General features: G+C 39.1%; 1 protein-coding gene across 1 annotated transcript in view; it reads left to right on the top strand.

Annotated features, from left to right (window-relative positions):
- The window catches only part of C6 (complement C6), a 78361-nt gene that overhangs the window by 56288 nt on the left and 8466 nt on the right, over window positions 1-13607 (top strand). Inside the window, 5 exon segments of the mRNA XM_033179456.1 lie at window positions 4733-4840; window positions 4843-4903; window positions 5200-5311; window positions 9201-9333; window positions 10301-10489. Of these exon segments, the coding sequence (XP_033035347.1) occupies window positions 4733-4840; window positions 4843-4903; window positions 5200-5311; window positions 9201-9333; window positions 10301-10489 (603 nt within the window).

Here is a 13607-nt window from a genome sequence, read left to right as displayed (position 1 = left end):
GCAGACCTCTCAGCAGAAACTCTACAAGCCAGAAGAGAGTGGGGCCAATATTCAACTTTCTTAAGGAAAAGAATTTTCAACCCAGAATTTCATATCCAGCCAAACTAAGTTTCATCAGTGAAGGAGAAATAAAATCCTTTACAGATAAGCAAATGCTTAGAGATTTTGTCACCACCAGGCCTGCCTTACAAGAGACCCTGAAGGAAGCCCTAAACATGGAAAGGGACACGGTACCAGCCATTGCAAAAACATGCCAAAATGTAAAGACCATCGAGGCTAGGAAGAAACTGCATCAACTAATGAGCAAAAAAACCAGTTAATATCATAATGACAGGATCAAGTTCACACATAACAATATTAACCTTAAATGTTAATGGATTAAATGCTCCAATTAAAAGACACAGACTGGCAAACTGCATAAAGAGTCAAGACCCTTCAGTCTGCTGTATTCAGGAGACCCATCTCACATGCAGAGACATACATAGGCTCAAAATAAAGGGATGGAGGAAGATCTACCAAGCAAATGGAGAACAAAAAAAAGCAGGGGTTGCAAGCCTAGTCTCTGGTAAAATAGACTTTAAATCATCAAAGAACAAAAGAGACAAAGAAGGCCATTACATAATGGTAAAGGGATCAATTCAACAGGAAGAGTTAACTCTCCTAAATATATATGCACCCAATACAGGAGCACCCAGATTCATAAAGCAAGTCCTTAGAGACTTACAAAGAGACTTAGACTCCCATACAATAATAATGGGAGACTTCAACACTCCACTGTCAACATTAGACAGATCAACGAGACAGAAAGTTAACAAGGATATCCAGGAATTGAACTCATCTCTGCAGCAAGCAGACCTAATAGACATCTATAGAACTCTCCACCCCAAATCAACAGAATATACATTCTTCTCAGCACCACATCACACTTATTCCAAAACTGACCACATAATTGGAAGGAAAGCACTCCTTAGCAAATGTAAAAGAACAGAAATTATAACAAACTGTCTCTCAGACCACAGTGCAATCAAACTAGAATTCAGGACTAAGAAACTCAATCAAAACCGCTCAACTACATGGAAACTGAACAACCTGCTCCTGAATGACTACTGGGTACATCACGAAATGAAGGCAGAAATAAAGATGTTCTTTGAAACCAATGAGAACAAAGATACAACACCAGAATCTCTGGGACATATTTAAAGCAGTGTGGAGAGGGAAATTTATAGCACTAAATGCCCACAAGAGAAAGCTGGAAAGATCTAAAATTGACACTCTAACATCACAATTAAAAGAACTGGAGAAGCAAGAGCAAACACATTCAAAAGCTAGCAGAAGGCAAGAAATAACTAAGATCAGAGCAGAACTGAAGGAGATAGAGACACAAAAAACCCTCCAAAAAATCAATGAATCCAGGAGTTGTTTTTTGAAAAGATCAACAAAACTGACAGACCGCTAGCAAGACTAATAAAGAAGAAAAGAGAGAGGAATCAAATAGATGCAATAAAAAATGATAAAGGGGATATCACCACCGACCCACACAGAAATACAAACTACCATCAGAGAATACTATAAACACCTCTATGCAAATCAACTAGAAAATCTAGAAGAAATGGATAATTTCCTGGACACATACACTCTTCCAAGACTAAACCAGGAAGAAGTTGAATCCCTGAATAGACCAATAGCAGGCTCTGAAATTGAGGCAATAATTAATAGCCTACCACCAAAAAAAGTCCAGGACCAGATGGATTCACAGCTGAATTCTACCAGAGGTACAAGAGAGCTGGTACCATTCCTTATGAACCTATTCCAATCAATTGAAAAAGAGGGAATCCTCCCTAACTCATTTGATGAGGCCAACATCATCCTGATACCAAAGCCTGGCAGAGACACAACAAAAAAAGAGAATTTTAGACCAATATCCCTGATGAACATTGATGCAAAAATCCTCAATAAAATACTGGCAAAACGGATTCAGCAGCACATCAAAAAGCTTATCCACCATGATCAAGTGGGCTTCATCCCTGGGATGCAAGGCTGGTTCAACATTCGCAAATCAATAAACGTAATCCAGCATATAAACAGAACCAAAGACAGGAACGACATGATTATCTCAATAGATGCAGAAAAGGCTTTTGACAAAATTCAACAGCCCTTCATGCTAAAAACGCTCAATAAATTCGGTACTGATGGAACATACCTCAAAATAATAAGAGCTATTTATGACAAACCCACAGCTAATATCATACTGAATGGGCAAAAACTGGAAAAATTCCCTTTGAAAACTGGCACAAGACAGGGATGTCCTCTCTCACCACTCCTATTCAACATAGTGTTGGAAGTAGTGGCTAGGGCAATCAGGCAAGAGAAAGAAATCAAGGGTATCCACTTATGAAAAGAAGAAGTCAAATTGTCCCTGTTTGCAGATGACATGATTGTATATTTAGAAAACCCCATCGTCTCAGCCCAAAATCTCCTTAAGCTGATAAGCAACTTCAGCAAAGTCTCAGGATACAAAATTAATGTGCAAAAATCACAAGCATTCTTATACACCAGTAACAGACAAACAGAGAGCCAAATCAGGAATGAACTTCCATTCACAATTGCTTCAAAGAGAATAAAATACCTAGGAATCCAGCTTACAAGGGATGTAAAGGACCTCTTCAAGGAGAACTACAAACCACTGCTCAGTGAAATCAAAGAGGACACTAACAAATGGAAGAACATACCATGCTCATGGATAGGAAGAATCAATACCGTGAAAATGGCCATACTGTCCAAGGTTATTTATAGATTCAATGCCATCCCCATCAAGCTACCAATGAGTTTCTTCACAGAACTGGAAAAAACGGCTTTAAAGTTCATATGGAACCAAAAAAGAGCCCTCATTGCCAAGACAATTCTAAGTCAAAAGAACAAAGCTGGAGGCATCACGCTACCTGACTTCAAACTATACTACAAGGCCACAGTAACCAAAACAGCATGGTACTGGTACCAAAACAGAGATACAGACAAATGGAACAGAACAGAGTCCTCAGAAATAATACCACACATCTACAGCCATCTGATCCTTGACAAACCTGAGAGAAACAAGAAATGAGGAAAGGACTCCCTATTTAATAAATGGTGCTGGGAAAATTGGCTAGCCATAAGTAGAAAGCTGAAACTGGATCCTTTCCTTACTCCTTATACGAAAATTAATTCAAGATGGATTAGAGACTTAAATGTTAGACCTAATACCATAAAAACCCTAGAAGAAAACCTAGGTAGGACCATTCAGGACATAGGCATGAGCAAGGACTTCATGTCTAAAACACCAAAAGCAATGGCAGCAAAAGCCAAAATTGACAAATGGGATATGATTAAACTAAAGAGCTTCTGCACAGCAAAAGAAACTACCATCAGAGTGAACAGGCAACCTACAAAATGGGAGAAAATTTTTGCAATCTACTCATCTGACAAAGGGCTAATATCCAGAATCTACAAAGAACTCAAACAAATTTACAAGAAAAAAGCAAACAACCCCATCAAAAAGTGGGCAAAGGATATGAACAGACATTTCTCAAAAGAAGACATTCATACAGCCAACAGACACATGAAAAAATGCTCATCATCACTGGCCATCAGAGAAATGCATATCAAAACCACAATGAGATACCATCTCACACCAGTTAGAATGGCAATCATTAAAAAGTCAGGTAACAACAGGTGCTGGAGAGGATGTGGAGAAATAGGAACACTTTTACACTGTTGGTGGGATTGTAAACTAGTTCAACCATTATGGAAAACAGTATGGCGATTCCTCAAGGATCTAGAACTAGATGTATCATATGACCCAGCCATCCCACTACTGGGTATATACCCAAAGGATTATAAATCATGCTGCTATAAAGACACATGCACATGTATGTTTATTGCGGCACTATTCACAATAGCACAGACTTGGAATCAACCCAAATGTCCATCTGTGACAGATTGGATTAAGAAAATGTGGCACATATACACCGTGGAATATTTTGCAGCCATAAAAGGATGAGTTTGAGTCCTTTGTAGGGACATGGATGCAGCTGGAAACCATCATTCTTAGCAAACTATCACAAGAACAGAAAACCAAACACTGCATGTTCTCACTCATAGGTGGGAACTGAACAATGAGATCACTTGGACTCGGGAAGGGGAACATCACACACTGGAGCCTATCATGGGGAGGGGGGAGGAGGGAGGGATTGCATTGGGGAGTTATACATGATATAATTGAATTGATGGGTGCTGACGAGTTGATGGGTGCAGCACACCAACATGGCATAAGTATACATATATAACAAACCCGCACGTTATGCACATGTACCCTAGAACTTAAAGTATAATAAAAAAAGGTGATTTAATATGCATCCTATTAAGAAGATGTTCATGTTTATACATATATGAGTGCACATTTTTAAAAGGTCTACAAAGCAAAGAATAAAGAGGTTTGTTAACAGTTGAAAATAATTCATAATGGCTGCCATTTGTTGCCATTTTATTTAAGTTTATGGGAACAATGTCTAAAAGGAAATCAGGCAATGTACCAGGCCCCTTCCACAGGTAATTTCTTTTAATCCTCAGAAGAACCCTATCATATTCCACAAAGGAAGTTACTCAGCTAAAAAGTGAGGAAACCAGGTTGGCCTTGCTTCAAAACCAAAATTCAGCTGCACCATGATCCATGGGGGTGAGTCTTCCTTTGTTCCAGATGCAGTAGATGGACACTGGGGTTGTTGGTCTTCCTGGAGTACCTGTGATGCTACTTACAAGAGATCGAAAACCCGAGAATGCAATAATCCTGCCCCCGAAAGAGGAGGGAACGCTGTGAGGGGGAGAAGCGACAAGAGGAAGACTGCACATTTTCAATCATGGAAAACAAGTAAGACTGGGTAAGGGAAAAGAATGGGTCATTTTGCCCTAACTCTCAATAACATTGAGAGTTCAAATGGTTATTAGTCTACTGCTAAGTAAAGAAATAATTAGAACTTTACCTATGCCAACACAGAATATTAATGAGCCATTGGGTCTGCTGCTGTGCCTTTTTCTGTGTGTAATGTTTTCTATTTAATACATATATGTATGTAATGTGTACATATGTATACACATAAGCATATACACACATGTAAATGTGTGTACATACATACATATACACGCATATTTATGTTTCCCTTTTAGTGGACAACCATGTATCAATGATGATGAAGAAATGAAAGAGGTCAATCTTCCTGAGATAGAAGCAGATTCTGGGTGTCCTCAGCCAGTTCCTCCAGAAAATGGATTTATCCGGGTCAGCATCCTAACCCTCATTTTTGATTTATAGTTTTAATAACCTCGAAAAGTATAAATTGTCTTTTAATTAGAGTTACTGTTTTCCTATTCGAATAATCTCCTGTTGACTTTAAAAGTACAAAATAATATTTAGAAACACTTTGCCACTCTTCCACCTTGAATTTCCTAGAGATGTCTTCATAGCCAGTTGTTAAACTAAAGGATAGCAGATTGCTTGGGTTTCTTGGAAAGATAATAGAACTTCAATATAATATAGGACTGTATGACTTGTGAGAATTTGCAAGTAAGATCTGGCTATTTCAGAGTCTGAGCAAACTGATACCTTTACCTAAGGAGTGTTTAGAGAAACACACTAGACTGGCTATAATCACAGGAGGTGTTTATTCTGCATTGTTTTATTAGGTTAGAAACCTGTAGAGTTCTTACGCAGTCAAAACCATTTTCACGTACCTTTACTAAGCCACAATATGTTTCTATTACCTTTTTAAAAGCTGAATACTTTTTGTCAAACAGATCTATGGCCTTAGACATAAATAGTTCAGGTGATACATGATATTTAAAATTGATCACAGAAGGCATGCTCCCTATTTCATTTTACCTTTCTTAAACTTAGTAATATCATTACATTAATCTTTTCCCAACTGTATCACATTTATGATAAAAGATCAATAACACTCAATTCTCTAAGGTCAGCAAATAGTTTTATTCATGGAGTATAGTCTGGGTTAATGTATCTTCCATATTCACTTATTTTTCTGTCCATGCATAAGGATCATACATTAAAGTTTATGGGCAGGAAATATTTCAGAGGGAGGTAATTTTAATTAGTCTTTACTCTAGAAAAAAGGTTCTCAAACTCAACAGTGTGCCAAAAGACCTGTTAAAACACAGATCACTGGGTCTCACTCCTTGAGTTTCTGATCCAGAAGGTTTTGGGAAGGGCACAGAAATGTCCATAGCTAATACATTCCTAGGTAATACAGACACTGATGGTTTAGGAGCCACACTTTGGGAACCAATTCTTTTGAACAAGAGCCACCAGTCTATGGCCCAAAGGCCAAATTTGACCTGCCACTTAAAAAAATAAAGTTTTATTTTTATTGAAACATAACCATATTCATATGTTTACATATCGTCTATGGCTACTTTCATACAATAAAGGCAGAGGTGAGTAATTTCAACAGACGCCACATGGCCTACATATGACTATCCAGGCCACTTATAGAAAAAGCTTGCTGGCCCCTGCCCTAGAACATTATCCTTAAAATCACATATTGGCAGATCCAGATACCAAAATAACTTAATCTATTTATTCCGGTTGCATACAAAGACCATTAAAATTATTGACATTCTCATTTTAAAAACACACAAAGGCTTTCAGCAGTGATGCATTATTCTTCTAACTCATTTTATAAGGTTAGATTATAGATTCCCATTTTCATGGATAAATTCATTTCTTATTTTATTTTGCTCTTTACTAAAGGCCTGGTCTGTATCTGGGAATAGTTTTTACTCAAATGTAATAAAATTTTATTTTTTCCTAATAAGCATCTTCTGGAATTTCTAGTGGCAAAATGCCCCTTGTATAGATTCAAATAGAGGTAGATATGCCTAATTCCAGGTTAGAGCAATGATGTTATTGCACACAAGTATATTTATTTAATGAGTAACAGACAAGTCCAACCTCTGTATGCAAGTGACAGGGACTTTTGGCAAGGTTTTTTGTTTAGTCAGTCTACCAAATGTACTTCCCTAACTTTGATTATTGCAACATACACTTATATGTTACAGATTCATTGAAAAAACAAGAAATACAAACAAAAGTTTAAGGCAATAATTTATTTCAGAAGAAATGCAAGAAAAAACTGTGCAGCCTTTGAATAAAACATCCAAATCATTAGTCCATTTCCCTTGGAAACAAAGCCATATCAGTAATAACCAACAGTAGAATGGTAGTTTTGTATCCAGAAAATTAAGAATCTTCTAGGAGACAAGTTTAACCATATGACCAAGTAACAACATAAGCTGACAATTAAGTTTTCACCGTCCTCAAGTTCCCAACTTCAATTATCAGAGAACAACTGCTTAGTCAATTCTTTTTTTTTTTTTTTTTTTTTTTTTTTTTTGTTGAGACGGAGTCTCGCTCTGTCGCCAGGCTGGAGTGCAGTGGCCGGATCTCAGCTCACTGCAAGCTCCGCCTCCCGGGTTTACGCCATTCTCTCGCCTCAGCCTCCCAAGTAGCTGGGACTACAGGCGCCCGCCATCTCGCCCGGCTAATTTTTTGTATTTTTTTAGTAGAGACGGGGTTTCACCGTGTTAGCCAGGATGGTCTCGATCTCCTGACCTCGTGATCCGCCCGTCTCGGCCTCCCAAAGTGCTGGGATTACAGGCTTGAGCCACCGCGCCCGGCCTCTTAGTCAATTCTTGGTACTCTTATCCCTCTTAGTAAAGGAAAATTGTATTGCATTACTAGCTCCTTAAGAAGGATAATGTTTTGTATTCTTTCAGCAAAGAATTCAGGCCCGTGTAAAGATCTATGAGACAGAGATCTGGTTGTGGAGTTGACACTAAAAGGTCAGGGCTGGGGCTGATAAATGTGATAAACACTATAAAAATAGAGCCTTGCATGAGTTTCTCTCAGAACTGAAAGGACGTTGTACCTCATGAAACCAGGGAAATCGAAGGTGTTTGCAAAGGATGGTCTAGTTGAGCTGGGTCTTGAGGGGAAGAGAGAAGGTGTTGAGGATACAAGGAACAGCCACGTGGAGACATGGAGGCATGAAAAAGAATTTTATGTTCAAAGAATGGCAGGGTTTTGCTTTGCTGGAGCATAGGTTTTATGGGAGGAAATGGCAGGAGGTGAGGGGGGTAAAGTAAGTTAAAATAAATATTCCGATCTAAGAAGTATAAGACTCAGTTTACCTTGAAAATTGTAGTGAACTACCCCCCCTCCACCGCCCCCGGCAACATGATAATAGTTGTACAATCCATTAATTGGGAAAATATATAATGACCAGTGGGTTACTAGGAATCGAGTAGCAATTTTAAATGATCTGCACTCAGTCACAATAGCAACTGCATATGTTTGCTTTATACATAAGATATATTATTTATTCAGTTTATAGTCACTACATGGTGAGCATATGGTTTTCTATTCTAGCAATAGAAGGACATCCCATATATAAAGATTTTTGGTTTCTTCTTTTTTTGAGGGGGGGGTTGTTTGTTTGTTTTTTGGTTTTGGTTTTGAGACAGGATTTCACTGTGTCGCCCATGCTGAAGTACAGTGGAACAATCATGGCTCACCACAGCCTCAACCTTCTGGGCTCAAGCAATCCTCCCAGTTCAGCCTCCCAAGTAGCTGGGACCACAGGCACATGCCACCACTTCTGGCCACTTTTTTTGTATTTTTGTGGAGACAGGGTTTTGCCATGTTGCCCCAGCTGGTCTCAAACTCCTAGACTCCAGTGATCCACCTGCCTCAGCCTCTCAAAGTGTTGGGATTATAGTCATGAGCCACCATTCTTGGCAGGGGAGCAAGTTTTCAAGTTAAAAAAAACAAATGAACAAAGCCCTAATCAATTCAGGGAGACAGATTAGAAGAATGACCAGTTAAAAAGTTGCCCTCGTAAGAAACAATAAATACCATGAAGAAAAACAATGATGGCAACGGGAAGGAGAGAACCTATTATTATTATTGTTATTATTATTATTATTATATTTTAATTTCTAGGGTACATGTGCATAACGTGCAGGTTTGTTAAATTGAGAGGACTCGGTGACTGAGTAGATCCAGAAGTGAAGGATAGAAAGGCTCAGTGTGAGCCTAAAGAGTTAGAGAGTGTTATTCATAGCATTAATAATTTCTGGTTTCTGCTTTAATTAAGAATGAAAAGAAACTATACTCGGTTGGAGAAGATGTTGAAATTTCATGCCTTACTGGCTTTGAAACTGTTGGATACCAGTACTTCAGATGCTTACCAGACGGGACCTGGAGACAAGGGGATGTGGAATGCCAACGTGAGAACTGGGCAAACAATTTTGCTTGACAACTTTACAGAATGAATGTGCCCAATATAAAAACAGTAAAATCACATCCTTAGATCAATACATTTTACTCATTTTTATCTGGTGAAAGATTTTGTGAAGCAGAAAATAAATAGGAGGGCTCATTTGCTAAAACTGGATTTCCAGATATCTCCGTATTTCAGTGTTCCTGCTCCTACATATTACTGTCACACACACAGGACTGCGAAGTATGCACTTCGAAAGAAATCCAGGAAGTCGGCAAGCTGTATCTGACCACAGACATCTGCCTTGCCCAATGTTCAAATTGACGCAAATTGCTGAGTCTCAAGAAGATGATATTTACACTCTTTATGTATCAGAAATGGGAATTTGTGTAAGATGGGATTTTGTGTAAGATGCAGTTTTCACCAAGACACTACTCCTTGGCACATGTTCACATTCTTTGCTGAGAAAGAGCAAATAAGCTTTAGGCTCTGCACATATCTGTACTAAAGTAAAGTAAAAACCAAGATTCAAATAAGGGTTGAGTGGGACTCCAAAGACTTATTTTGAGGCACCATGAAGCAGCGTTGAGACCAGTGTCAATTAGAATGCCCATCACTCTGCATCACTCACAGCGTGGTAATTTGCATTTGGAGAAATCCACTAAGGATAAGAGAAAAGAAAGTGTTCCTTGAAGGGAAAAGGGCCCAATGAGTTCATAAAAGTTGGATGTGTCTGGAGCCAGTTCTTTAGCAAGGGAACCTCAGATAATGAAACTAAAGGGAATTTTTCAATGAAGGGTCTGAGGGAAAGCCTGGGATTCTTATCCCCCAGGTTTTCTGATCAAAAGGAGGCACCACAGTTGAACAAATGCAGTAAATCTCATCAAAATCACCTCTTTGGTTGCATAAAATTTGCCTAAATTTGTTGTTTATTCTGCTCCACTAAACACATATGAAATGTTGCTGTCTTGCAGGGACAGAGTGCATCAAGCCAGTTGTGCAGGAAATTCTGACAATTACACCATTTCAGAGATTGTATAGAATTGGTGAATCCATTGAGCTAACTTGCCCCAAAGGCTTTGTTGTTGCTGGGCCATCGAGATACACATGCCAGGGGAATTCCTGGACACCACCCATTTCAAACTCACTCACCTGCGAAAAAGGTGCGTAGCAGCTCAGTGTCCTGGGATCTGATAAGGTGGTGCACCCTGAGATTGGTAGTATAGCCTCTACAGCCATTCTATGTCTTAAGCACTGAGAGGCTAAATAAAACACAAGTTTAGACACTGTGGGTCAAACAGGAACTCTGCAATGGCTCTGCTAATTCCCTAAGCTCTTTGCCATCCTGCCTCCTTTATTCTCTTCTGGGCTTTTATGATGTGTGAAAGAAAGGGAAAAAGTTAACCTTTCGAATAACCTTAAATAAAATTATCAGTAAAAAGATCTCATGGAAATTAGTGAGAACTTCAGGTAAGAATTGTGTCTTGGTTTCACTAGACTCCTGATCATAATAATAAATTACAAGGAGCATAAGTGTCAGTGGAATGAATGTATGTGGAAGCCATAGACTTCAGAAAGTTAAGATCTTTTGGACACCGTAGGCAGTATCCTCATCAGAGCGGATGCATGCATGTGCACACACATCCCCTTAGATTAGAAATTAAAATTATAATCCAAACTGAGAAATAGGAAATGTTCCATTAAAATTGTTATTCAAACTGAGAAATAGGAAATGTTCCACCGCTAGATAAAGGAAACACATAGCCTATTTCATATACTTTCTCTCCAATAATATTGACAGAAAGACCAATGCGGGGAGTCACAGAAAGAGAAAGACAATCATAAATAAAACCAACACTGTGAGGTAAAGACACTTTCAGGCAGGGAAACATTATTAATTCTTTCAATGTGAAAAAGTTCTGCTTCATAAAGATGTGAGATGCTACACGGTTACTTTTTTCCTTCCTCCCAGACCTGGACTCCTCAAGTAGCTCTTCAGAGGATCCTCTTGCCCTCAGCACTTTACAGACTGTGCAGTATTGCTGCTCCTGTGCTGGGAGGTGTGGGCAGCTGAGTCTCAGCACTGCTTCAACCTGAGGCTGATTGGAACAGCAGATTCCTTGCATAAGATCATTGGCAATTTCAAACCTGTAGTGAAAGAGCAAGGCTCTGTGCCACTTGAAAACTGATTGATTATTTTTGGAAACAGGGTATACCTTGCTGCTCCTCCCTGGCCTAAATGTAGAATTACAAAGGGCAAAGAGGCATAAGTAAACAATATCACCACAATGTAAACCATAGTAGCTAAAGCCTTATCGGAAGGATAGGTCTCCAAGTTCATGAGAGTTCTGGGCCAAGTTTCACCAGATAGCATGGGGATAATAGAAGGAAATGAAAACAACTGTGAATAAGAAAACCTAGGAATTTTTTATACCTTTATTTTTGCTTCTAACATGAGCCACCTTTCCTTATCAAACCTTCTACTTGATAAGCTAGGAGGAGGAAGAGTGAGCTAAGCCTCCAGTTCTGCCCTGACAATTACCTTGCTCACGAGGTCCTTTTGGTTCTGGGGATGGCTGAATAGTCAGATCCGGATCAAAAAATTTTGTTTCATTCAATGAACTCAGGAGTTTGGCTCCAGGTCCAGGTTCTCTAGGTGGGCCTCAACATGAGCAAAGAAACCAAGGTTCCCTCTTTCATAAATACACCCCCAGTGTCACTCCCTCTATTTTCATCCTCCTCCCTCACTGACATGCTATTCAGTTCCTCATCTTGGTTCAAGCGTAATTTCCTTACGAATCCTTCCTTACCCTTCCCAGTTGGAGTCTTTATGGTAAGTGGTCTCCTGAAACTATGTTCCCTTTCTTCAGAATACTTGTCTCAGCCCTTAATTATAAATCCATTATTATAATTATTTGATTAATATCTGTTTTCTCTTTCTTTTTTCCTCTCCTTTACTCTCCTCTCCTCCACCTTTCTTCCATCCTTCCTTTCTTTTTTTTCCCACCATAATGTCCTAGTGCCTAGAATGTCATGTAGGAATTAATACCTACATTTAGGAGCTGCATTTCTCCATTGATTCTTGTAAGAAAATCTGACTTTCAAGCCATTCACATCCCTATTGCTAAATCTAGTGAACTTTTTTTTTCCTTATCTTCTTTGATCTCTCAGCAACCTTCAGCAATGTTGACCTTCTGCACGTATGTTCTTTCCTTGGCTTCATATTCTTGTTTAGCTCCGAATTTCTGGCTGTTGCCCTCTATTTTTGGCAGGCTCCTGCCAGTGCTTGGACATTAATCACTGTTTGTTTCCCAAGTTTTGGATCTGTACTCTCCTACTGAAGAATCTCACCCACATGCATAGCTTTAGTGATTCCCCCATAGACTAATAACAGATTTAAATCTTTAGCACATACTTCGCCACTGAGATTTAGACATGAATATCTAAATTCATATATATCTACATTGTTTGGATGTCTTAAAGATACCGTAAATTCAACATCTACAGAGGGGAACTCTTAATTCATCACCTTTCCTTCCTAAAACTAAGCATTTTCTAATATTTTCTATTTCAGGTAAGGCACCAATGTATATTCTCTTATGCAAATCAGAAACCTAAGAATCATATAATTGGCAGCTCTCATAACTTACCCACAATAGGTAATATCACGTATTTTACCTGCTAGCTGTATCTCAAGTTTATCCACTTTTCTCCATTTCTACCTCTGGAACCTTGGTCCAAATTATCATCCTCTTTCACCTGAACTACCACAATAACCTCATAGATTAGCTCCCTGGAGCCCTATTGACCACCATGCCTCTTCAAATCCATTCTCTGCATAGAAACCAGAATTAATTTCTTTTTTTCAAAATCCAAGACTGATTTTGTCACAACACTCCATGCTTAAAACCCATCAGAGACTGTCTACTATTTATAAAATGAAGACAAAAACCCTTCAAAGACCCTATTAGGCCCCTACACAACCTACCACACACCTACCTCTCTGGCCACATCTGTCCCACGCTCTTGTTTTTCAGCACTTCAACCACACTGGAATCTTTCAGTTCCAGGAAACTCACAAGCTGCCTCCCCTTTTTTTTTTTTTTTTTTTTTTTTTTTTTGAGACGGAGTCTCACTCTGTTGCCCAGGCTGTGGTGCAGTGGCACCATCTCGGCTCACTGCAACATCTGCCTCCCAGGTTCAAGTGATTCTTTTGCCTCAGCCTCCTGAGTAGCTGGGACTACAGGTGCATGCCACCACGCCCCGCTAATTTTTGTATTT

This window comes from Trachypithecus francoisi, unplaced genomic scaffold (genome assembly GCF_009764315.1).
Source record: "Trachypithecus francoisi isolate TF-2019V2 unplaced genomic scaffold, Tfra_2.0 Lachesis_group2, whole genome shotgun sequence".
NCBI lineage: Eukaryota > Metazoa > Chordata > Mammalia > Primates > Cercopithecidae > Trachypithecus > Trachypithecus francoisi.
Note: the sequence above shows the minus strand (reverse complement) of the source record. Positions and strands in the feature narration are given on the sequence as shown.